Genomic DNA, 26,309 nt, shown 5'->3' on the forward strand with positions numbered 1-26,309 from the left:
GCAGCCCACGCCTCACGCAGCTCACAGAGTGCCTTTCCTCAGAACGACAGTGGTACCTGGGGACAGCAGAGGCGCTTTTTGTGTACTTCTCATATTGTCCCACTGAGCATTAAAAAGATTAGTATCCAAGAGTGGAGATACAATAAAATTAATTCGTACTGCTTCATCAAAGAAGTGCTTGAATGAAACATAACAGTGAAGAGTGGCCTGGTCATGCTAAGGCACCAGCAGCCTCACCAGCACTCAAGGCTCTGCACCATCAGCACAAACATCAACACAGTGGCAGTGCAGACGGTGTCTTAGGGTAATTTTATAAAAATAACTCTGTCCTCACAGATTTTCTGAAAGTCTTGGAAACACCTAGGGGTCTAGGAGCCAAACTTCTAGAACTGCTGCTCTCTCTAGGTTAAACCTGAGCAAAAAGCAAACATCACCACTGGGCTTCTCTGCTTAGAGGGCAAGGAATTCTGTGAAAAATCTCCTTTTGCCTCACACTGTGGAAAAAAGGATAGTTACATGGGGATGAGTTTCCCCCTTTCAATCAAAGTCCAATTGTATTTGCTAAGAATCAGCTTCAAGAGGAAATGATCCTTCATCAAAAGGAAGGAGAGGCTGCCCCAGTCCTGTCTTTTCTCAGGACTGCTGGGCAGACCAGCCCCAGGTTCAGCACTCAGCTTCCTCTCTAACCACACCCCTCGTGCTAGCACTCGCAAAGCAATCTTCCTACCATGAGGACTAAGGAAGAGCCTATCAGATGGAGCAGGAATCAAGATAGCCCAGGCCCAACCAAATCCAGATGGAGGCAGAGAGCCTCGGGGACGGCCACGAGAAAGAATTACGCCTGCACATTCTACAAGCTGGCATGAATAAGCCAATCTACAGTTCAGCTATAGTTATTTTAGGATAAAAACTTGGGTTTATTTATTCACTTAATAATTTAATGTAGTTACTACATGTTAGATATCATGCTATATATTGGATTTAAAATACAGGAGGCCTATAAGGAAAACAAAAAAAAAAGAAATATATATACACACACATATGTATAAGAGAGTAAGAATCTCTGGATTCAAGGAGCTCACAGCTAGTCTAGCAGAGGAGTGAATATTCTAAGGAACAGCTGACAAAATTAAGGAGAATGTTCCAGACAGAGAAACAGCCCATAGCCGCAGCTAATATGTACTGAGGACTAACTTATGCAGACACTGTCCTGAGCACTTGATCTGCATTGAGTCATTTATTTTTCACAATACTACAAGGTGGAGATTGTATTCACACTGTATAGATGGGTCACTTGCCCAAGGCCACAGTGCTAGTAAATGGAAGAACTGGGATTGGAACTCAGTGTGCTTTAGAGCCTTGAATTTCCGCCACCGTACCATAGTGCCTGTGCAAAGGCAGAGTGGTACAAAAGAACACAACACTTCCTGGAAGTTTCAAGTCATCTGATGAGACTGGAGGAGGAGGTGGTTCTTCAGTTAACCGCTTTGCTCTATGCTTTCTATTGTCATGTTTACTTTATTCTAAACTTCTCAAAAATCCCAACCCTTGGGCGGCACCTGTGGCTCAGTGAGTAGGGCGCCGGCCCCATATACCGAGGGTTGTGGGTTCAAACCCAGCCCCGGCCAAACTGCAACCAAAAAATAGCCGGGCGTTGTGGCGGGCGCCTGTAGTCCCAGCTGCTCGGGAGGCTGAGGCAAGAGAATCGCGTAAGCCCAGGAGCTGGACGTTGCTGTGAGCCGTGTGACGCCACAGCACTCTACGGGGGCAGTAAAGTGAGACTGTCTCTACAAAAAAAAAAAAAAAAAATCCCAACCCTTTTTTGCCGAACTAAGGCAAAGACAACATTGACGGCCACCCATGTCAGGTTAAGTTCAAGATAAGGGAGAGGTCATGAGAAGGCAGGGCACAGTGCTAGCCAGGGAAGGAGGAGGGCCCTGCCCTTCCCTCTTAGCCCAGTACCTTGTTCTTCTTGCTGGTTGGAGCAGGTGGTTTAATCAGCTTCTGCAGGATCCGCAGGCACATGAGAGTAATGTTCTCAACAACCACAGGAGTCTTAATGTTCACAGCCATGAGGAAAAGGCTGAGAGCTAGGGATAGTCAGGAAAGGCAGAGTCACAAACACAAATGCACCACACCAGCTCTGGCACCCCCAGTGGGTTTCCCTCTGCTTCTCCCGTTCTGGTGTTAGGACTGCACCTTAGGACCCCTTTCCTGTCTCTAAAAGCCCCAAACTCACCACAGCGTAACCGGAGTTCCCAGCAGCTGTCCTCTTTTGAGATAGAATCTGTCAGCAGCAGCATTTCGTACTGAAGACCACTTGCCTAGAAGGCCAACAGGAAGAGCCATGATAGAGAAGAAACAGAAAGGGTCAGTCCAAGGAGTGGGGTCATTTCCAAGCTCTGATCCAAGGACTTGTAACTAAAATGTCTAGTCACAGGTGGCCCCATCAGAGAGGCAAGGGAGAGACGGAGGCCCTTGTGCCTCAGGCTCTCTCGTGGGAAAGTCATCCAGGGCCGTGAGCTCTGCGATGTGCTGGGTCTTCCCCCCCCCCCGGTCAGCACCACATGAGGCCGGGGGAAAGCAGATGCAGGGAGCCTAAGAGACACACAAGGAACGTGAGGGAGGAGTCAGAGAGGACAGCTAGGCCTGCTTACCAGATCGGGATTGGCCCAGTGGCCCTTCAGGGCTGTGGAGACTTTGCCAATAATCAGGTCATTCATCTGCTGGGTGGCTTCTGGATTGTCTCTGGGGAGGAAAAGAAATGGGAGTCCTGTTATTCATAGTTAGTGTGACCCTCCTTCCACCTGAAGGAGTCCAGAGAAAATGAATCAATGCCTAGGGCTACCTAACCCAAATATTCTACTTCCTTCCTTGGAATAAGACTATACATTTAGTCTCACAAAATCCTGGTCTGCAATAAAAAAGAGGGCACATCCCAGCCACCTTGCCTGGGAACCGATGCTGAGGGAAGAGCAGCATCAACTTACGGGGTCCCTGTCCTAGCTGCAGAGCCACCAGTTGCTCGCTGCTGTGTCACAGTCTCCCAAACCTGGGAGGTCACTTTCAGTCTTGGTCACAACTCGTTCCTCGTCTTCTACTTCTGCTTTCACATCATTTCCCACAAGTCCTCACATTTCAGTCCATGTCCCTTTGTGATAATGTCCCTAATATTATTATAAATGACAAAACCCCAAACTGCACCGCGTCACTCTCTGCTTCCCAACACACTCTGAATAGGACCCAAAGTCCTTACAACGTAGACCCTACAGGGCCTGGCCCCTGGAGACTTCTGACCTAACTTTCCTCCTCTCACATGGCGTCCTGTCCCCAGCCACCTGGCCTCCTGGCCCCCGGGCATTCCTGGCATGAGCCTGCCTCCCAGCACTCCACTTGCCCCGTCCCAGGCACAGAGCCCACTGCCGGAGATGGCTTGTTTCCTTCATTCACACAGGTCTCAGCTCCACTGTCATGCCCTCAGGGAAGTCCTCCCTGACAACCTTATCTAAAACAACAAGTCCTCCTGCAATTGGTTGCCATCCCCACTTTATTTTTCTTCCCAATCTGATTTCCTGATGTTATATTGCATAATGGTATGTCTGTTGTAGTTCTGTCCATCTAGAATGCAAGCCATATGAGGACAGGAACTTTATTTCATTTGCCACTGTATCTGCAAACTCTAGAACAGTGCCTGGCATTCAGTAGATATTATGATAAATAGTGTAAGATGAGTATATAAATAATATAGCAAGTAACATTTATTAACCACCTAAAATGTCCCAGAATGTATGCCATACACTCAGTAAATAACCCACATAAAGCTCGGGGTGCAGGATCTAGTACAGACTAAGTACTCAACAAATGAGTTGCTATTTACTGAATTACTTCATCCATCCTCACCATAAGCCTTTAAGGTATTTACTATTATCTGTGGTTTTCAGATAAGGAAAATACAAGCTCAGAGAAATTAAGTAATTTGTCTAAGGCATGTAGGACATGGGTATCAGAGACTAAGTAAGCCTGGGTCTTTCTGACACAGAGTCCAAGCTCTCCCTCCCTAGGCCCCACTGCTCCACTGCCTTCTTTTATGTGAGTCTTTCTTAAGTCCAAGTGCCCCCACCCTTCCTTCTTTCTCCTCTCTCACGAGGACTCAGAGATAGTTTCTTCAGGACACCACACTGAAACCAACAAAGTATTATCCAAATATACCATTCACAAAGAAACCTGGGTTTCACTGCTCTCCCAGGTTCATTTACCAAACCCTGAATATCTTCTGCTTCCCCTTATATGCTACCTAACCTGTTTGGCAGCCAGAAGCACAATTCTATGCCCCTTCTAGTGCTCCCAGCATCACTGCTGCCACCAACCCAGAGTTAGTAGGAATTACTAGGCCCATAAGCACAGCACAGACTCTGACCGAGTTAGAAGGCACATGAGCTGGCGGACCTCCTCCCGCATGGCCGCAGCCCCTCTGCGAAGATTGTAATCAAAGAGCTCCCGGATGAGGCCCTGGGAGACAAGGATATGCCGCAGGGCTGGGTTGGTGGCCAGGGCCCGGAGTAGCGTGATACAATGTTCTGTGACAGCTGAGGCACAGCCATAGCATTTGGTGGAGGAGGTATGGCCACAGCCCAGGACAGATAGGGCACGGTACTGGCTGGCAGTGAGTGTGGGCTGCACAGAGGTCCGGGATGATTTGGTGGCTGCCTCCCTTTGCTGTAGATCATATTCCAACAACTCTTTGCGTGAAGCAAAAACTTTCTAAGGAAAAAAAAAGACAAAAACAGAAGAAATTAGGAACTTAAGATGAAAAGAAAAAGGATATTAACTGAAAAATTAGCAGCTTTGTTTTGAAGAAACTGTTCAGGCATTATATAATTTAACCTTCTCAATAACTTTATCCCCATTTTAAAGCAAAGGAAACTAAAGCTTAGAGGTATTGGCTTGATCAAGGGAAGTGGCAGATTCAGAACTCAGCCTTAGATGGTAGGCTGGTGCTCTTAACTCCCATGTAACAGAGACAAAGGACAAAGACTTATGCACGGGTAGCAAAAATGGCACCATTTCAGGGAGCTGGCAAGGTAAACTGGTAGCTCCACTTGCATAAGGCTCCCCTGTCTGTGGCCAGCATGCCATCCCATGTGACACTGCAACTGACACCTGGCCCACCCTGGTTGAACGCAGTAGGTGTGCCCTTATCCTTACAAAGCCTGCAAACAGGGTATATCAGAAAAAGAGGGAACAGAATCTTGGAACCCAATTTTGTTTTTCTTTTTAAGACAGAGTCTTGGTCTGTCACCTGGACTAGAATATAGTGGCTTTGTCATAGCTCATAGCAACCACAAACTCCTGAGCTCAAGTAATCCTCCTGCCTCAGCATCTTAATTAAGTGGGAGTACAGGAGTGTACTACCATGCCAGGCTTATTGTTCTATTTTTAGTACAGATAGGGTCTTGCTCTTCTTGCACAGGTTGGTCTCAAACTCCAGACCTCAAGTGATTCTCTTGCCTTGGCCTCCCAGAGTGCTAGGATTACAGGTATTAGCCACTGCACCCGGCTTTGGCACCCAAGTTTTTGAAACCAGTGACCCTTCGGTTAAAAGATGGGTTGTTCATGGTTAAGAAAAACAGATCTATGCTAACTTCCCATCTTCACTACTCTCAGTTTTCTAGCATGAATTAGGGTCTTTGACCAGTACCAAAACCCATAGTAGGAGAGATGCTGTTTGGTGTAGCCACCTGCCTGCCTTTTCGGGGGCCTGGGTAAGGGCCACACCAAGAGCTGAAGCTCTGGCTGATGAAACAGGACTGCTCTGCAAACAGCGTTGACAACTTGGGACAGAACACTCAAAAGCTGATCCCAAGTCTCTACCTGGATGATTTTGGAGAGTTCATCAAAAGAGTTTTTGCAGTCTCCACAGTACTCCTGAGCCAGCTGCAGGATATAGCGGTTCACGCTGGCTGAGGTGGAGCTGATGCCCCCTGCTGTCCCAGAGTCGTCCTGCAACCCCAAGAGGTAAATTGTCAGACTTCCACACAGACCTGATCTCACGGGCAGGCTTCCAACCATGACCCACAGCCTCTGCATCTAAATGCCCTCCTAGCTTGGGATTACCTGTGGCTTTTCTGGAGCTGCCTCATTAACTTTGCAGAGCAGATTCTCCAGCTGTGGCCGGTGTCCCATCAGCTGGTGATACACTCGATCAGCTTTGTCCAGGAGTGTGTTGATGTTGGATACAGCCTAGACAGGAAGGAAGGGACAGGGACCCGAGTGAAGGCTTTTCAGCACAATGACGTTCCCCGAATAACCATTTACTGAAAGATTTCCTACACATCAGGTACTGTGCTTCAGACATTATCTCTGCTCTTCACAATAATCCCAGGAGACGTTACAGAGGATACATAATACACAATGCTGAGAGAATAATGTGTGCCAGGGCATACAAGTATTTAAAAAGCACAGCCGGAATGAGAACTTTTGTTCTTCCATTATCCCAGCAGGCTCTGCTTTCTCAATGTCTTTAATATCCAGCCTCCACGTTACGCTGGCTGGAACTAGCCCCTGGACAAGCTGATACTGAGGGAAGGCCAACAGCCTCAGAGTGAAGCAGTCTGTGGAACAAAAACAAGGCAAGTCGCCCAACCTCTCTTCTGACTTTCCAAATCCACAGATACCCTGGTGCCCCTCAGATTCTCTGGTCCAAGGTTCTCAACCTTCCTAATGCCATGACCCTTTAATACAGTTCCTCATGTTGTGGTGACCCCCAGCTATAAAGTGAAAATAATTTTATGGTTGGGGATCACCACAACATGAGGAACTGTATTAAAGGGTTGCGGCATTAGGAAGGTTGAGAACCACTGCCCTAGTCTCATGAAGACAAACACTCCTCCGAAATCCTTGGAACCATGTGTTCTAAGATACGTCATTTTTTGCTCCCACCCAAAAGCTGGGCCCTGAAACTGGTGCTGAGTTGAGAAAGGCTCGGGCTAGAAATTTATGTGCATTGCACTATACCAACTCTGCCCAAAGTTCAGATCAAGGCTGCTGCTCTGAGTCCAGGCCAGGGCCTCACCTTCTTCCGGTCTTCCTCATTCTCAATGGGATCCACTGCACAGCAAGGTTTGGCATAGAGCATGAAGTCGAAGCGAGCATATTTACAGAAGCCACAGGCATTGCAGAGGAAGGGATCCTTTTCATCATAGTTGATGGATCTGAAGAACCAAAGTGATGGGGTCAGTATGGTGGCAGAGGTTGGGTGGGGCAGGTGACTCTGAGAAGACTGACTGTGCCACATCTATATTCTGGAAACTACGGCAGGAATTATCGAAGGGACAGTAACAAATCAATGACTTAAAGTAACCAGATAAAAAGAAAAACCCAGAACTAAATGTAAGGATCTCCCTCTTGGCTCTATGCACCTGCCACTCGACGGGCAAACACACACACAATCTCTTCCCCATCATTCACCCTTGAACCCCACTCTACACACATAATTCTCTAAATACCACATTTTGTAAGGAAACCAAACACTGAAATTGCCCACACTGAGGCTGCTACAGAAAAATACAAGCAATGTGTATAGCCCTGGCCTGGGGGATGACCACGGGCTCACCTGCATTTGTGACACTGATACACATTCTCCCCACAGTTGCCACAGACCCCTGGGTTGGCAGGGACTGAGGCACTACAGCGTGGGCACTGCAGGGTCTCTGTGGAGGCCTGGTAGTTTTCGTAGAAGTCTGCGAACTCAATCATCAGGTTGGAGGCCACGATGGGCAATGGTAGGTCGATCTTCACCTCTGTCTGCCCAGGGGTCAGCTGAACCTTCTTGGCTTTGTGCCAACGAGCTGGCCTAGGTGAGAGAATGTCAGAGAGAGAGACGGGGGAGGGCCTGAAATCCTCTCATTTAATCCTCAGTGGTGACAGTCAGATGAGATAAAGAGAAAGACTGTCTTGTGTATTTTTCTAAGGCAATTAAGTGGTTACTCTAAGGGGAAAAAGTCTAAGAAATATAGCAAGCTAATTAAAAAAAACTTCTCCCTCCTACCTTGTCTCTATAAAAAAAGGATAAAATATGTAAGTGCTTTAGGTTGTTACAGATGATACATTTTGAGATTCCAGGAAAACAACAGAAGTGCTTATCAAGGGAAGACACTACTCGAAACGCATGTCACACCGCAGCTGATAATCCAAAGAGGTACAAGGATGATGACTGCCACCAAGTTCCCATTAAGACCACAACCTGGGAAGGATAAAGCTAGGCTGCTTTAGAGAGGCAGAGGAACATAACTAAGGTATGAACAACAGTGCTAGGTCAAGTCATAAAGAGAAAGGCCTATAATAATTTAGAGGCAGTTATAGAAACTATTAATCTATTAGTAATTAGAGCTAGTATTTACGATATGCTAGGCTCTGTTCTTAGCATTTCACACATACTAACTCATTTAATCCCTAAAAATAACACCCTGGAGTGTTATTTTACAGTTACAGAAACTGAAGTTAAGTAACCTTTCCAAGGTCGCAGAGCAGAGCTAGGATTTGCACCCATATGGTCTACCAGCAACTGTGCTGACTCAACACAACAGAAAATCAAATCACCCCTTCTAGAGGGTAATGGGTCACCCTAACAGTCAGCTTCCACTTTTAGGTCACCTGTGCTAAACTCTGCTCTTCAAAGAAAGAAGAGGAAACCTCCTTTAGGCAGAGCTCCCGGCCATTAAATGCTGTGGTACATTAGCTTTATTCTGTCTCCTGGAATAACAGCAATACAGTTCTGCTCCATGTGCAGAAAGGCACTGCAAGTTTTAATATCTAAGTCGTATCTACTGTATCTCTAATAGCAATGTCTGAGACTTCAATAAAAAGAGATCTGTCTCTGTGGAAGTCAACACTACAACCCATGCTAGTGCCCCTTTTGGCCCTTCTGACATGCCCTGAATCAGACTGGGACATACAGGCTAGGAAATCCAATGGCAGCAAACAAAGAGGGAAAGCACCATGTAAAAATGGAAGGAATTCCATTCCTAGAGAAGCTTCTTGAGTAATACTGCTCTACTAGCAAGAGCACAGCTGTATTAATCTAGGAAATGACAACTACTTCCCAACACAAAAGGTTTTATGTAAGAATAGAACTACCCTAGTTAAAATAGGTATGAGAAAGAAAACAAACAAACAAAAAAATAATGGGTATGAGAAGCCTGGTGCCTCCTCGCTCAGCTGCTTCTCCCTAGGTAGGCTGTTATGGAGCTTCCATAGACCCCTAGGGCTCTACTGAACTAATTTAAAAATAATCTTAGTCAACATCCTTAGGAACTGGGGTTTCACTTTTGTCCCTTGTCCCACAAATGAAGTAGCTAACAGGACAGAAGTAGGCCTACCAGGGACATGCTGCTCTACCCCATTCCAGGAACCAAACCCAGCAACTGGTGTTGAGCCTGACAAAACCTGATGCTCTCGCCCCTCAAGCCTCAAAAGCCCGTACTTGTTTTTCAACTCCACGATGGCCTGCACAGTTCGGTTATTATAATACAGGTTGATGGTCCGCACCATCTTGGTCCGTTTCAGATCACCAATTTTCACTGTCACTTTGCTGATGGTGTGACTGCCAATGAGCTTCACAACCTGCTGGGTGGTGGTGTACCGCGTGTCCACTTTAATAGATGACAGCTTGATATACTAAATTCAAAGTATAAAACACAGTATTAGTACAAAGCTCACCCTGCCTTCTTAGAAAATTCATGAATACAGTCAGTCCACTCTTCATCCATAGATGAAATTTCTATTTTTTAAGGAAATAAATGTGGCAGATAAGGATTCCTCCTGTTGGTGACAACCATTAGGAGAGGAAGGTATGTGGTATCAACCCATCTCTGGAATAAAGAAACCCACTGGACCTGTAAGTCTCAGGACTGCCTGTGTCAAAGATGTTACTTACACAAAACGGTACTTCAGGATTATTGCACACTAGGCAGGGATCACTCTCCAGGTAATAGCCGTCAAACTCCACCAAGCCAGACAAGGTGCTAAGGAAGAAATCATTCTCAGCATAAGGAAATTTTCATTTTAGGAGGCACCAAGCCTCACAAAGGAACCATGACAAAGGAATGGCTCAGTATTCCCCAAAGTAGCCCCACTGTAGTGAGGACACAGGAAACAGAAAAATTCCAATAGGGTTTAAAAGTCACAGGAAGGAAATTTCAACTACCTGATCTTAGATGTTACCTATCTTAAAGCCATACTTTACGAAAATCCAAAAATGCATTACAATTTGAATCAAGGGCAACAATTCAATTTACTAAAAATCGTTGAACTGGACATTTAGAATAGGTAAATTTTATAGTATATAAACTATACCTCAATAAAGTTCTTGTTTTTTTTAAAGGAACAGTCACTACTAAACCAAAGAAATAGTAAACTGTCAATTTAACCAATGCCCTCTTTAAAAAGTCTTTTTTAAAGGAAGATATTTTTTGTAAACATTTTATCTTATTTAAATGTAAACCCTGAAACTAAAGACCTTTTCTTATTACTGCTTACTAAACTTTGCATTCAGCAATGGCATTTTGTTTTCTTTTTTGAGACACAGTCTCACTTTATCACCCTCAGTACAGTGTCATGGCATCACAGCTCATAGCAACTTCAAACTCCTGAGTTCAAGCGATCCTCTGGCCTCAGCCTCCCGAGTAGCTGTGACTACAGTTGCCCACTACAATGCCTGGCTATTTTTAGAGGTGAGGTCTCGCTCTTGAAACTCAGGCAATCCACCTGCCTCAGCCTCCCAGAGTGCTAGGATTATAGGCCTGGCCTAACAATGACATTTTGAGCACCTTCTTTATGTATGACCCTGGGCTACATGGGAGGGATTAAAAGATAAACTAGACAAGTTCACCATTCTCCCAGGGACTTATAAGTCATGCATAGTAGCCTATCTACTGATGGTGTGAACAGCTACTCAGAATGTTGAATGAGCATACAGAAGGAAGAAAACAAAATAAAGCTCACTTATAAATGTTAGAGTTGGGGTGGTTGGTAAGAATATGGTTTTGAGTCCGCAGAATCTCCACAGCCTTCTGTGAATATTCCTTCAACTGAAACAGAATTCAGTAAAGAAACATAGTTAAAGCCCAAGGGAAAATCTTATTGGAAAAGACCTCTGCCTTCTGCTTTCTAGCTGAAGACTGCCCTAGAAGTACCAGACTCCTCCATCCACATTCAGAATTACACAGAGCTGGGCCTAATTCCTTACTATTCAACAGATTCAATCTCCTTTAGAATTTTTACAATCTTAGTGATAGGTAGTCTTTCCAGACCTTATGGAGGAAAACCATTTTTATTCTTATGGAGAAGCCATGAAATGGTTATGCAATTAAAGAATTTAGAAACATTTTCTTTTATTTTTTTGTTAGAGACAGCGACTGACTGTTGCCCAAGGTGGAGTGTAGTGGCACATCACAGCTCATTGCTGCCTTGAACTTCTGGGCTTCAAGAATCCTCCCACCTCAGCCTTCTGAGTAGCTAAGACTATAGCTGTGTGCCACCAAGCCTGGCTAAATTTATTTTCCCATTTTTCAGGATGGGTCTTGCTATGCTGCCCAGGCTGGTCTCCAACTCTTCGCCACAACTGATTCTCCTGCCTCAGCTTTCCAAGTGGCTGGGATTTACAGGGGCAAATCACCAATAACTGCAGAAACATTTTCTGGTATATAATCCCAGGGCTACCAGTAAAACCAGCACTTTCTTTTCCAATAGACTTAAATGAATTGTATCTTCTTTTCCTGCTTGACCTACTTTTATTTTTATTTTTATTTTTTTTGCAGTTTTTGGCCGGGGCTGGGCTTGAACCCGCCACCTCTGGCATATGAGGCCAGCGCCCCACCCCTTTGAGTCACAGGGGCTGACCTACTTTTATTATCTGTATATATCATGTAGATAATAAATACTGACAAATAAGTACAAAACAGAATTGTATTTATTTGTTAGTATTTATTATCTACATGATACATGTATGGAGTACTTAATAAGAAATGCAAAATATATATTGAATATATTTAAAAGAGATTTCATATACAGACCCACTACCTAGGTTAGTCATAATGCTCTTAACTCATGACAAAAAAGGTTAAATATGGCAAGCCAGCTTCTCTGCCCATAAATCAATTACTACCTTTTTCTCCGTCTGTGGAGTTTTCAAGGAGAAATATCCTAGTAGGTCCACAAACTGGGCAGCCTTACGACCATAGGCTGGGAGTTCTGGCCATATGGACCACATCAGATCTAGCAGGAGCTCCTGTTGAGATTTGCTGGAATTCCTATAAATAAACGACAGCCCACATTACCAAGCCGCAGAGAACCCTGAGGCTCCTTTATTTACCATCAGGCCCAGATTGTTTGTGTAGACGTACTTTTCCCTACAACTATGAGTTAAGTGTGGATGGTTTCATTGCTCTTATGACAGTCAATCCAAACAGACAGAGCACAGTCATTTGCTGTCTTTAGGAGGCACTTTATGCCCACCACATGTTACCCCAGAGCAGAAACTGAGCTTTTTTAGCCTAAGGAGTTAAGCCTGGTCATTTTCAAATTCCTAAACACAGCCTTCTTTTTTTCCCTTTTTTTTTTTTTTGATACAGAGTCTCATTCTGTTGCCCAGAGTAGAGTGCTGTGATGTCATACCTCACAGCAACTTAAACTCTTGGGCTCATGTGATTCTACTGCCTCAGCCTTCCAAGTAGCTGGAACTACAGGCACCCACCACAATGCCTGGCTAGTGCTTCTATTTTTTTTAGTAGAGAAGGGGTCTCACTCTTGCTCAGGTTGGTCTCAAAGTCCTGAGCTCAGGCGACCCACCACCTTGGCCTCCCAGAGTGCCCGGCCTTGACATAGCCTTCTGAATGGTAAAACAGATTATCTCTGGTCTATGACATCAGTTTAATGGTTAAAAAGCAGCTAGGGCAATGAGGAAATACTCAAGAGGATCCAGGGGGGTATAAACACTGACACTGTGACCATGAATATGTAACATAAAAAAAACCAAAACAGAGCTGCTCATGCACCTGGTCCCAGACCCATGCAGATCTGGAACCTAAGCCCCAGACTACCTGTAGATGTGCAGTGTCAGGCAATGAGCCTGCCAGCGCACTGAGGAAGAATTGGACTCCAACAGGAAGCACCGCAGAAACTGGATCAGGGTTTCTTTATCAGCAAATTTGTTCAGCTGATTCACCAGAGCTGTGCACAGCTGGTCCTCCTGGCTGCCTGAGCTCTCACCTACAAGATCAGGGCAGGACAAGACTGAGGGTTGAAGATCAAGGACAAGCCTTCCAATGCCCGAAAGCCTGGTGTACCAGATGGACAGGGAGGAAATTTTATCCATTTCTAAACATTTCCACTAAATGGTTATATTTTGCCAATTTTCAGTTATTTACTGGAGGACAAATAGGTAAGCCATAACATGAGATACTTCTAGTGTTGGTAGTTTAGTGGTGAACATAGCTGTCTTCCAAGCGAGACATACAATGTCACCAAAAAACTCACAGGATAATGTGTGCTTACATAAGCCCAGTACTGAATAAATATATTAGTATTTACACTGAAAGAGAAATTTCCTTTGCAAAGTTTGCTGTATCCATCAACACTGCTGCAGGCCTACACAGAGTCATCAGAGCATTCACTGGGGGTTGTGAACCTCCACCATTGGGCCCCTGGTCACCTGTCTCAAGTCTCCAAGGGCCAAGAGAGCAGTGAAACTGATGGTAAGGGGTCAGCTAACAGCACTTAGCTGTTTACTAAACTCTGAGAAGCACACCACAGAGCAAGTGTTAATTCACAGAATAAGAAACTTGCTACTAAAAATGTTCAGTGCACTTTGACCTTTCCTACCTACTACTGTCTTGGCCTCAGAAATCAAACTTGCCACTTCAATATAAGTGAAAATGAAGACAAATGTAGACACTAGAGAACCTTTATTTGGGATTTAGGTCTGCTGTAAATCAAGACAAAAGACCTTTCAGAAGAACAGAACAAACCATGCCCTCCAAGACAAATTTAAACACGTCACCATGGTAACCCTCACCATCCTTCTCCTTTTCCTTTTCCTCTTTCTTGCTCTTTTTAGTGGAAGACTTGGACTGCGTTGCAGCTTGTCCAGAACTGGCAGCTGCAGGGGCCGAGGAAGCAGTGCTGGCAGATCCTGCAGAAGCCGCCAGCGCAGCCAGCACCTTGCTGCCACACAGAGCGCAGGACAGCAGCTGCAGCAGTACTGGAGACACACCCTCATCCACCAAGAAACTGACTTGGAGGAGGAAGTACAGGACGGCTGCAAGCGAAGGAGAGACAGCTCAGCACTGTGACTTACACACAGGAAGAGAAGAAACTTCTCCATACAGCTGAGACCGCCCCATTATCACCAGCTTTCTTGTCCAAGCTTTCTGGATGTTGTGAACAAGTTATACTCTCTGGAAATCTCTGCAAAGTGTTGTAACTACTATAAACAGATTGGATCCAGCCCCTACTCCTTCAAATAAGGGATTCTCTAGCCGCCACCTCCTCCTCTTGAGCTTTACTGCCACAACCTGGAGGTCGCATATTCCTCTACTTTGTGCTCCCAGGGTACCCCAGGCTTTAACTATCAGCCCTCACATGCTGAGGTGGGAAGCTATGGCCTTGGGGCAGATGTGGCCTTCTGGATGCTTGCTTGAATGCAGTCTTTTGACTGAATCCAAATTTTACAGAATAAATCCTTTTAACAAAGGGATTTGTTCTGTGAGGTTTAGATTTGGTCAAGGGGTTGCACTTGAGGATCTTGAGGCCACAGGTCCCCCCTCCCCCACAGTATCCAGTTCAGTACCAGGCACACAGTGTGCCTCAATGGAAAGTTCCTGAGGGATGAATGGATAAATGCACAGCATTGCTCACAGTCATCTTTGATGCAGAACTTCTGCCAGTTGATGGTTCTCTGGGCAGCAATCTCTGCACAGGCTTTGAGATGTTCCATCTGAAATGAGAACCGATGGGGGAAAAGATTGCACCAAGCAGCCCAAACAAGAGGCACACCTTCCGCCAGGAGTGGTCATCCTCTTGGCCCTGAGCTATCATCTGGGTCGTCTAGTGGCCTGCAACCAAGGCACACATGTTTCTGCAGCTCTTCCTGAGGCTGCTTTTGTCCTATTCCCCCAATGCAAGGCCCTTTGTTTTCAGGGAAACTTGAGCGCATTCTGGTGGCAGCAAACATAGACCGTGACCTGAGAAACTATAACCCAGTTGACTTATCTTGCTACGAACCCAAAAGCAAGGACATACACAAGCTAGCAGGTGTCATTCATATTAAAGATGTTCTTTCTGGGTTACTTGCACGCAAAACATTCTTTTCCTAAGTCTAAACAGTTTCTCTTTGGGCAGAAATAACATTTTTATACTCCAACTTTCACCATTTAGTATTCAGGGACAAAAATCCAAAGATGTACAAATAGATTTGTCCTATCTGTGATGTGAGGAAACGTCACTGCTAAGATGCTCAAGTCACCCCACCTCACTGTGGAAGAACTACGATAGCCAGACAGGGTAGGAGTTCTTGAGAGGGAAATCCCACACTCTGAAGCCCTCAGGGGTTATGGATTTAGCCTGATCTCAACCCCAACCATGACGTTCTCTAAATAGTTATGAGCCCCGTGCTGCTCTAGCCTATGAGCCTCACCACATACCCTTGCCCTGCCCTGCCAGCTCCCAGCCCTCATACCAGGCTGATGAGTGTGTCGTACTGCAAGGCGGAGCCTGAGCTGGCGGTAACCACACTGGCCCGAAGGAATATCCCCTGCTCTTCTAGTAGCTTCTTGATCCCACGCACGTGGGAGTCCAGGGTGTGCAAATCGCGGAGCTGGCGGTATTTCTCCTTTGACCCACAGATGAAGAGCAGAAGTTTGCGGACTTGACGGCGCACAAACGGAGTCTGCTGGATCATCAGGTACTTGAGAGACAAACAAAACAAAGAGTAAGTGACCCTGGGGCTGTATCTATAGCAACTGTGGCTTTTGCACCCTGGCTTTTAAAGAATCGTCATTGAAAAATGATGAGAAACACAAACCAAGCTATTTCCTCTTGGCCAGGCCAACCCCTGCTAACTTAAGTATTCTTTAAAGAGTGCAGGAGAAAAGCAGAAGAAAAAAGAAATTAATGAGGAAAATAGCAATATTCATGCTCCTCTTCCTTGAGGGAAACTGGCCTCCACTCAGCCCACCCAAAGGAAACCTAAAAAGAAAAAGCCATTCCAAATCTCTTTTCTAGTAAAAGACCTAGCAAAGAGATTGGGTTGGTTCAACTACATAACTTGAAATAGTCATTTGATCATTCCTCCTAAGTTAATCTACCTCCTGCTTGTTGTGCTGGTTATTAAGCTATTGTCTCTCAACTTCAACCCTGCCACGCCATACTCTGCCCACAGTCCAGAATTATATAAACTGCAGGGCTTCCTTGCCAGCCAGTTCCCTCTCAGGTCCTGCCAATAGGGAGGGTCAATGAAGGCAGGGGGAAGAAAAAGGGCCTGATCCTTTCTGCCTTTCCATAGCCCTAGCAACAGCCGGCTACAGTCAGTTCCAGTCTTCAGCTTCTTTCCGTACTTCCAGAGTCAACCCTCAATAGCACTCAGAGCACCCTCTCCTCAGAGCTGCCCCAGTCTGCCCACCCGTCCTCTTCACACACAGGGCTGCTGATAGCTGCTTCCTGCAGCTACTAGTCCTGTGTCACCTAATGTTTCCTTTTTACCTTTTTGGTTCCAAAAGTCATTTAAAAAATTCCCCATACTGAAGGAGAACTATTAAGGTAACTAGTATACTTTCTGTTTTCCTAACAGAACCCAATTATTAAGCTTGTCCCTTATCACCACATGTGGGGAAAGTTAAATATAAATCAGAAACTAACGTAGATGGCTTGCTTTGATTCACATCTCCCACAGTTCCAGCACAGAGTACATTCCAGAAGGGCAAGGCCATGACCTGGAAGGGTGAGAGGAACTCAGCAGGGGGCGATACTGAATGAGGAGGAGGACAGGCCCAAAGGTGACTGTAGATGAGCCCTCACCTGGGATGGCATACCATGCGGGACCTTCACTTACCTCTGAGAGGAAGTAAAACCATGAATGATCAAAGACGGGAGGTGGGATTCGAGAATTGGTGTCAGCAATCTTTTTGATTTGATATGGAAGCCTTAGGACCATCTCTGTTAGAAGTTGAGTATAGGCTTCAAACACATCAGCAGCATGACCCTGAGAGAAGAAAATCTGCTTGAGAATCTGTGATTTCCCCTTCCCATCACCACAGTTAAGGAAAAGGCCGCTCAATGCTCAGGAGACACCCTGCGTGATGGAGCTGGGAATGGGTGCCTTTCAAAGCTGGAGCCATAGCTCCTTGATAGTTTGGTTTATAAACCTAAAGGCCCCAGGCACCTGGTGGCCACTTAATTACATAAAAGATTACAGTGAAGATGGATCTTTCTGCTCCTCAAAGTTCTAACATTTCAATCTGTGGTTTTGACATGAGGTTGATTGTACTCTGCCTACAGAAAAATCAGTGCTAGAATGGCAAAAAATTTAAAAATGGTAGTGGGTAAGGATTTCTAACTTCCACAAGATGTATTTCATTCTCTATAATAAACACTTCCCATGATAACTGGAATTACTTAAATAAACCAAGGGGGCCAAGATTACAAAACTTAGTCCAGATTCCCAGGTTCACATTACACAAAGAGGCAGAGATACTGAGAGAGATTCAAAACAGCAGCTATTCTGAAAGCTATGTAGTCCCACAAGAAGAACCTGCAAGAGTCTGAGGGCACAACGTATCACACTGTCAATCCCCAGTTACTCGTCAGTTCTAAAATATGGAATTTGCTAATAGTTTGGAGGGAAGGACAAACAAATGAAAGGCTCTCTTGATCAGACTTGGTAAAAGGGAATTATGTGTAGGGAAGGTTCCCCTCAGGATCCAGTGCTTGTACTGGGTCTTGAAGAAGGTCTAGGAATTAACTAGAGAGGAGATGAAAGGAATGCAGAGGGAGGGGAAAGGATTCCAGAAGGGCCGGCATATATAAAGGCAATGTGCCACGTCTGGGAAAATGAATAGACTAGTTTTGATTTGGCATGGAAGCCTCAAGACTATCTCTGTTAAAAGCTGAGTAGGGTGCTGCCAGTGACAAAGCTAGAGAGTCAAGTAGGTGGCTGGGTCCTCAAAGAACTTTTGTTGCCCCAAAAGTTATGGAAAACCACCAAAGAGTTACTTTTTAAAAAGAGCAGAACACAGTCAGATACACGGTGTATGCCTATCCTATCCCTCCCCTCCAAAGCCATTCTGAGTGGGCAGTAAGAAGCACAGCTGGTTCAGCCCATCAAGCACTACATGGTGTCAAAAGAAACAGAGAGCGTGCAACAGTTAACATTTACTGAGCATTGGTACACGCTAGGCACTGGGCCAAGTCCTTTACAAACAACATGCAACAGCCCTACACAGCAGATACTATTTGTATCCTCATTTTCCAGATGTAGAAATGCTGGCTTACTGGAATTAGACAGCATTCTCCGAGACTTCAAGATGCTAAGAAGCTGAGAAAGAACACTAAATGAGACTTGTTCCCAGACTCATTTGACCAGAAAGTGTACCTTCTTAACAAGCGTGTTCAAGGGCCTCTTTGTGAGGAGTATCTGACACACACAAGGCAAGACTCCCTACCAGCGTCATTACCTTGTACTTTCTCATCTTTTTCTACAAAGCTTCTTCTACAAGGCTTACTAATGAATTGATTTCATTCAATTTCTTGGGCTGACAAAGTGGCAGGAGCCAAAATCCCATAGCAGGTTAGGAGATGTGGTCACCTACTACTACATGCTGAAATTAAACCCCCGGGGTGCCAGCTCCTCCCTGAGGTTCCTCACCCTCAGCTCTTTTAGCTTCATTCCCCGACAGTCGAGAGAAGAGTCCTTTGGATGAGAGACAGGGTGTTTCTTTGACCAGGGAAAGACCTCACCTTCACATACTGGCGGAGAAAGAATGGGCTCATGTCGGGTGGGGATGAAGTCGTGTGTGGTTTCAGCAACTGGCTGGTCACCACAGGCTCCTCATCATTCTGCTGGCTCTTCCAATACTCCAGAAGTGACTTGAGCACATGCAGGCAGTAGTCCACAGCCCCGGAGCTCAGCAGGGCGGCTGCTGTGGCACTGGAGATGAGGGAAGATGACTAAGAGGGAGAAAAAAACACACAGATGGTAAGGATGACTTATAAAGACGATGTGAAGTCCACATTCACAATGGCCTTAGCCATTATGGAAGTGAGTGAATCAGTCTCTTGCACTGAAAGTTTCCCAACTAGTTCAAACATTCGTAAAGTTGTTAAAAAGAAAAAAAAGTTATTCAAGACTTTTTGAACAAGCACATGGTAAAAGAAACAAACACTTGTTCTCAACTCTAACCTCACTACGTACATGTGCCAGAAGCCAGAGAGGCAAGGACTAGATAGCCCTTCCCTAGAAGGGGATGGGTTTTCTTTCTCCATGGGCGACTAGAAAAGAAAGCTGTTTTAAGAAAGACAGAGAACACTCTCCACTACAGGCACTACCTAACAACCCACCCCCGTAAGGCTCCTCCATAGAGCCAGCTTCCGGAGGGGATGGGGGTGAGTGATCACACGCATAAAAAAGTAGGAGAAAAGCTACTGTAAATAAGACCATTAGGAGAGCCCTGCAAATCCCAGCAAACCCCATCGCTCCTAAGCTCATTAAGATTGGATGCAGTTCAGCCTCAATTTCTACCTTCTCTGCTTTGTGCTAATCTCCTTTCACCACACACACATCGCTTTCTTTCTGCTTTATTACCCTACCTTACAGCAACACACACTAGGGGAATCTTCTTAGCTACTCTGTGACTTGCAGAACAGGCTCCTGCTTTTCAATAACGGAACTTCCAAACCCTTTAACCCCTCCATTGGAGGGATTGTTAGCAAGGCCAGAGATTGGAGGGGATTCTGAAAAACATGGAAGTTCTGCTCTTGACGAGGTGACAGCTTAGAATCTCACTCCCCTCGGGGAACAATGCCCTTATTCTAACAGATGACTATAACCTCTGCCTTAACCCTAGCAACATCCAGACAATCCTCTTACCTTTCCCCAAACCCATAAGCTCAAAGCACAAATACCTCACATATGGAAGACTTGGATCCAGATTTGGTGCGGGACATGAAGACACTTAGGAGTCTCATTACCACCAGGTGGACTTCGTTCAGAGCACTGCGCTCGTTCTTCTTGGAGACATCCTATGGCAAAAGCAGAAGCCCAGAAGTCTATACTTACTGTAAACTTGAGGCATTCAATCCCATCAGCACTGATTGAATTGAATCACAGACAAAACAAGCTCCAATATATCAGTGGGACTGTACCTGGGGTACCTAGAACCCAATACACACAGGAGGCCATATTAAGACACAAACTAATTTAATGTTTTCATCTTGTCAAGCTACAAAAGGTCCACGAGGGCAGGGACTTCATCTTGTCCCTCATTTATGCCTAGGATCCAAAAGTATGCCTGGGCCAAAGAAGGCCCTGAATTCATTTTTGTTGACTCAGTAAAACTGGGGCCCTCAGTGAATGACGACACCTTTAAAATTGGATGAAGTTCCTCTAAGAGAGGAATGGGAACCTGAGAAAGGATCTAAGGCGATCCTGCTTATAACACAGTTGACTCTCGAATGTTACCTTTTTATCCATGCCCAGCTCAGCAATAAGCTGGGAGAGCAGGTTGTCCAGGGCCCCCTTGTCTTTCTCATCTTCTCCATCCAGATCTGTAGTGAGCATCAGAATGACCTGGAAGTCAAAGAGAGAGAAAACTCAAAAGTCAATTTCCTAAAGAATGACAACACTAAATACGGTGTTTTAGAATAAAACCCTATCTTCCTGACTCTCCTGCAATCCACTGAAGTGTTCTAAATTCCAGGCATCTAAAGTCTAAGATCCAGAGTCAGAAGAGGCAAATTTTGATATATGCCATGCTTGACATTACAAAAAAATGTTATAAAAAGCTAGTAAATAGCCGGGCGTTGTGGCGGGCGCCTGTAGTCCCAGCTACTCGGGAGGCTGAGGCAAGAGAATCGCTTAAGCCCAGGAGTTGGAGGTTGCTGTGAGCTGTGTGAGGCCATGGCACTCTACTGAGGGCCATAAAGTGAGACTCTGTCTCTACAAAAAAAAAAAAAAAAAAAAAGAAAGCTAGTAAAATTATTTGATTAACGAATATTATACCCAAGCAAAGTAGCTTGAGATGGGCAGTTTACTGAGCAAAGGGTTAACAATTCTGCCTCTGAGGAAGTGTGCTAGTGAGTGGAAGAACAGCTACTGGGTGAGCCTCTAACACTCACCTGTATTTACAGAAAGACACTAGAGACTAAGACTCGCGGGGGCAAGCTTTTGCTCCTGCTTCCATCAGTAACTAGCTAGATGAACATACTCACTTAAAAAAAAATTTCTGACCCTTAGACTTCTCATCTATAAAATGAAGGGCTGCGACATGTAGCTGAAAATTGTACTCCACAATTCGGCGACATTAACAAAGCCTTCCAGGTCCTTTGGGATGGATCCTATAGTGTGTGACAGACCCAGCTGACTAGAGGTACCTGCATGTATGGGATGGCCCGGACACCTCCAACAGTTCGTAACTGAGGCAAGGTCTGCAGCAACCTCTCCAACAGCATCAGACGGACCATGTGCAGCCTAAAAGGAAAACACATGAGCCATGAGCTAGTACACAGACAGGAACCAGGCGAATAGTTCTCTCCCCTGCCATCAAGGTAAACAAGAGGCTTAATGCTTACCAACAACCCTAGCACTTTTTAAAAATTGTTAAGAAATGCCTGTTTGGAATACCAGGAACATGGAAGAAGAGACCTCACTCTGTTAAAAGAAACCAAAACGACTCTAAAATACAAGTGACGATGCTGAGAGAAAACCTACTACAAGAAATTTCAAAGTATTTCCCAAGTAATCAGGCCCTAGTCATTCTCAGTATTGAGACCAAATCTCCAATCGCAAGATTTACAGCTTTTTCTAGCACGTGGCCCTTCTCTGCCACTGGGCATTACTTTTTAGTGTCTTTTCTATATACACAGTTGCACAATGACCTGACCCTTTCTTTTTCAAGTTTCTCAAGTCCATTCACTTCTTTCCTCTTTCATCTTTTCCCATAATTTTCCTAGTATAAAATTCAATCGCAGCATCATCCTTTCCTACTGGACCCATGGTTCTGGCATATTCAGTAAGACCCTGCCCAGCCTTCTTTATCTGCAGATATACAGACCTTCTGTTCTAAATGCATGGCTCTGGACCTCTAGCTAATACAAGTGGACCAATAGGAAAATTACTTAGTTAAGGTCCTTTGAGTAAGTTGGGTGAAAATAGCACCTAACAGGTATTCTTAACACAGATAAAGGATATACCTGCTGAATGTATTAATGAATTCACTTTTACGATTAGTAAGCTGCTGTTGCCTCATTTTACCTTAAGGACTATTTGTAAGAAGGCATATACCCATATATAAATTTTTAAATATGTGATTTTGATGTATTACATATTCTAGCAGGTATCCAAAATATGTTCATGGCCTCCTGTGTGTATTGAGCTCTAGGTACCCCAAGTATGGTCCCTCTGACACATTGGAGCTTGTTTTGTCTGTGATTCAATAGTTCTGTAGATAAAACCTAACAAGAAGGATTTGCTTTGAGATGGATTAGTATCTTCAGATTTAGAGAATATACATGTGACTATACACACAACACAAAGGAAAAAAGTCAACAAAATGAGCAGATTCTGAACCCAGACCAAAATCATACCAGAAATATTTTCTTTTTTAAGACAGAGTTAAACTGTCCTAGGTAGAGTGTTATGGTGTCACAGCTCACAGCAACCTCAAACCTCTTGGGTTCAAGTGATCCTTCTGTCCTCAGTAGTTGGGACTATAGGTGCCTGCCACAACATCTGCCTAGTTTTTCTATTTTTGGTAAAGACTGGGTCTTGCTCTTGTTTAGGCTGGTCTCTAACTCCTGAGCTCAAGCAATCTACCTGCCTCAGCCTCCCAGAGTAATGGGATTACAGATGTGAGTACCACGCCTGGCCCCATACCAGATTATTTTCAAACCCTTAGGCAGTATTCTTACAACTTAAAAAAAAAAAAAATCACACCAAAAAAAAACAAAGTTTCCTTTTCTTTGGTGATTTAACATAAAATTCAGTTTTATTATTGAAAACAATTCACTGACCAATTATTTAACTTATTTATGAATAAAAGTTAACTTAAAGTCACCATAGACATGTCTATTGCCAATATGGCTAGGTACCTAAATTGACCCTACTCCCCAAGACAAGTGAGAATTGCAGAAAGATAAAACATCATTTTAGGATCAATGATATATCCCAAGAAACTTCAAAAGACTGAAATCACATCGTTTTTCTAGATAACTAGAAAATCCTCAAACATTTAGAAATTTAGTAACATAATTCTAAATACCCCATGAGCCAAAGACTAAATTACAACAGAATTTAGAAAATAATTTCAATTGAAAAGCAATGAAGGGCGGCGCCTGTGGCTCAGTGAGTAGGGCTCCGGCCCCATATGCTGAGGGTGGCGGGTTCAAACTCAGCCCCAGCCAGACTGCAACAAAAAAATAGCCGGGCGATGTGGCAGGCGCCTGTAGTCCCAGCTGCTCGGGAGGCTGAGGCAAGAGATCGCGTAAGCCCAAGAGTTAGAGGTTGCTGTGAGCCGTGTGATGCCACGGAACTCTACCCGAGGGCAGTACAGTGAGACTCTGTCTTTACAAAAAAAAAAAAAGCAATGAAAATACAACATTATCAAAATACATAGGCTGTAGCCAAAGCACGATTAAGAGGGAATTTCAGAGAAAACTATACAGCTTCAAATATGTATTTTAATTTTATTTTTTATTAAAAAAAGATAGGTCTCGGGCGGTGCCTGTGGCTCAAAGGAGTAGGGCACCGGCCCCATATGCCAGAAGTGGCCGGTTCAAACCCAGCCCTGGCCAAAAAAAAAAAAAAAAAAGAAAGATAGGTCTCACTCTTATATAGGCTGGTCTCAAACTCCTGACCTAAAGCAATCCTCCCACAGTGCTAAGATTACAGGTGTGAACCACCAGGCCCAACCCAAATATGTATTTTTACAGTAGAGTTAAAATCAATGATTTGGCTGGGCATGCTAGCTCATACCTATAATACCAGCATTCAGAGAGGCCAAGGAAGAGGATTAGTCGAGCCAAATAGTTTGAGATCAGCCTGAGCAAGAACAAGATCTTGTCTCTACAAAAAACAGGAAAACCATCTGGGTGTGGTGACACATGCCTATAGTCCTAGCTATTAGGGAAGCTGAGGCAAAAGGATCCTTTGAGCCTAGGAGTTTGAGGTTGCAGTGAGCTATGATGATGCCACTGCACTCTAGACCGGGCAACAGAGGGAGACCCAGTCTCCAAAAAAAATTTTTTTAAAGTCAATGATTTAATCTTTCTTCTCATAAAGCAAGAAGCAGAACAGAAAATTAAATATTTTTTAAAAGGCAAGCAAAGGCAATAATAGAAAGCAGACATACAATAGAGAAAAATTAAAGCCAAAAGCCAGTTCTTTACAAATAAAATTGAATAATCCCCAGCAAGAATGACTGTAACTTAAGTTATCAATATCAGAAATGAAAACAGGTACATCACTATGGATGGTAAAGATTTGTTACCAATATCAGAAAGATGATACAAAATATTATGAACAAGCTTATATCAATTCCTTATAAACACAAGATAAAACTGAAACACAATGGAATAGAAATAATTCTAAGTTAAAGAATGAATCTATAATTTAAAATCTTCCTTTAAAAAACCCATCTAGATCCTCATGACTTTGATGGTGAATTTCTCCAAGATTTTATGGAAGAAATAATACAAATCTTATGCCAACTCTTCCAGACAAAAGAGGAATGTGCCTTGACTTATTTTATGAGGCCAGAATAATGTGAATACCAATCTCTGACAAAGACATCTCAAAGGAAGTGTCCCCATGAAGTAATTTTTAAAAAATCAATTAATGTAAGTTATATCTTTAAAAATAATAAAGAAGAAAAACCCATATAAGCAATATATGAAACAAAAGCTCCAAAAATCCATTCAAGAGAAAATTCTTCCAGCAAACTAGGAATAAAGTTTCATTAACTTGAAAAGGAATATCCATTAAAAAACCTTGAGCTGGGCGGTGCCTGTGGCTCAAAGGAGTAGGGCACCAGCCCCATATGCTGGAGGTGGTGGGTTCAAACCCAGCCCTGGGCAAAAAAAAAAAAAAAATGCTTGAAGTAACATTATATCAAATGACAAAATACTGAATCTCTTCCTCCTGAGTTTGGGAATGAGATAGGAATGCTCACAAACACCACTTCTTTCAACATTATACTAGAAGTACTAGCCAATGTATAAGGAAAGAAAAGGAAATTAAAAGGTATAAAGACCAAAACAAAAAAAGAATTAAACTGTCATTATTTGCAGGTGACAAGACTGTGTACACAGAAAAATCTACCACCAGAATCTATAATTAGAATTTAAAAATGAATTTTGAAAGATCACTAGATACAATGTCAAAACAAAAACAATAATGAGCTCACTAGCAATAAAGATATTAGATCAACGAAGTACAAAAACTCTGGAAAAACTCTCCAGCAAAGACCCACAGTCTTATGACCAAGACCCCCCAAAAAGCAAATGCAACAAAAATAAACAAATGATACTTAAACTAAAAAATTTCTGCAAAGCAAAAGAAATCATCAACAGAGTAAATGGGAGAATGTATTTGCAAACTATACATCTGATGAAGTACTAAAATCCAGAATCTACAAAGGACTCAAAACAGCTCCGTAAGAAAAAAACAAAAAGCTCATTAAGAAGTGGGAAAATGGGGTGGCGCCTATGGCTCAACGGAGCAGGGCATGGGCCCCATATGCTGGAGGTGGCGGGTTCAAACCTAGCCCTGGCCAAAAACTGCAACAACAACAAAAAAAATGTGGGAAAATGATACAACCAGGCATTTTTCAAAATGTATATAAATGGCAAAAAAACATATAAAGAGATACTCGACATCATTAATCATGGGAGAAATGCAAATTAAAACCACTATTATTAAAATGGCCATTATTAAAAAGTCAAAAAATAATGCATATGGTGAAAAGGGAACACTTCATACACTGTTGGTGAGAATGTAAATTAGTATAACCTCTACAGAAATCAGTATGGAAACGTTTCAAAAAACT

General features: G+C 43.9%; 1 protein-coding gene across 5 annotated transcripts in view; it reads right to left on the bottom strand.

The window, feature by feature from the left end:
* UBR4 (ubiquitin protein ligase E3 component n-recognin 4) overlaps positions 1–26,309 on the bottom strand; it is a 140,282-nt gene that overhangs the window by 33,694 nt on the left and 80,279 nt on the right. For all 5 annotated transcript variants that reach the window (XM_053576398.1, XM_053576401.1, XM_053576399.1 and 2 more), the window contains 21 exons: positions 21,640–21,736; positions 20,729–20,836; positions 20,173–20,289; positions 19,009–19,218; positions 17,105–17,254; positions 15,734–15,961; positions 14,914–14,992; positions 14,072–14,314; positions 13,098–13,266; positions 12,164–12,308; positions 11,002–11,087; positions 9,935–10,022; positions 9,482–9,675; positions 7,613–7,852; positions 7,073–7,211; positions 6,115–6,240; positions 5,872–6,000; positions 4,418–4,761; positions 2,658–2,748; positions 2,240–2,324; positions 1,963–2,090 (listed from right to left, as the gene is read on the bottom strand). In XM_053576398.1, coding sequence (XP_053432373.1) covers positions 1,963–2,090; positions 2,240–2,324; positions 2,658–2,748; positions 4,418–4,761; positions 5,872–6,000; positions 6,115–6,240; positions 7,073–7,211; positions 7,613–7,852; positions 9,482–9,675; positions 9,935–10,022; positions 11,002–11,087; positions 12,164–12,308; positions 13,098–13,266; positions 14,072–14,314; positions 14,914–14,992; positions 15,734–15,961; positions 17,105–17,254; positions 19,009–19,218; positions 20,173–20,289; positions 20,729–20,836; positions 21,640–21,736 — 3,196 coding nt within the window. The remainder of the gene's footprint in view (positions 1–1,962; positions 2,091–2,239; positions 2,325–2,657; positions 2,749–4,417; positions 4,762–5,871; positions 6,001–6,114; positions 6,241–7,072; positions 7,212–7,612; positions 7,853–9,481; positions 9,676–9,934; positions 10,023–11,001; positions 11,088–12,163; positions 12,309–13,097; positions 13,267–14,071; positions 14,315–14,913; positions 14,993–15,733; positions 15,962–17,104; positions 17,255–19,008; positions 19,219–20,172; positions 20,290–20,728; positions 20,837–21,639; positions 21,737–26,309) is intronic.

This window comes from Nycticebus coucang, chromosome 22, assembly GCF_027406575.1.
Source record: "Nycticebus coucang isolate mNycCou1 chromosome 22, mNycCou1.pri, whole genome shotgun sequence".
NCBI lineage: Eukaryota > Metazoa > Chordata > Mammalia > Primates > Lorisidae > Nycticebus > Nycticebus coucang.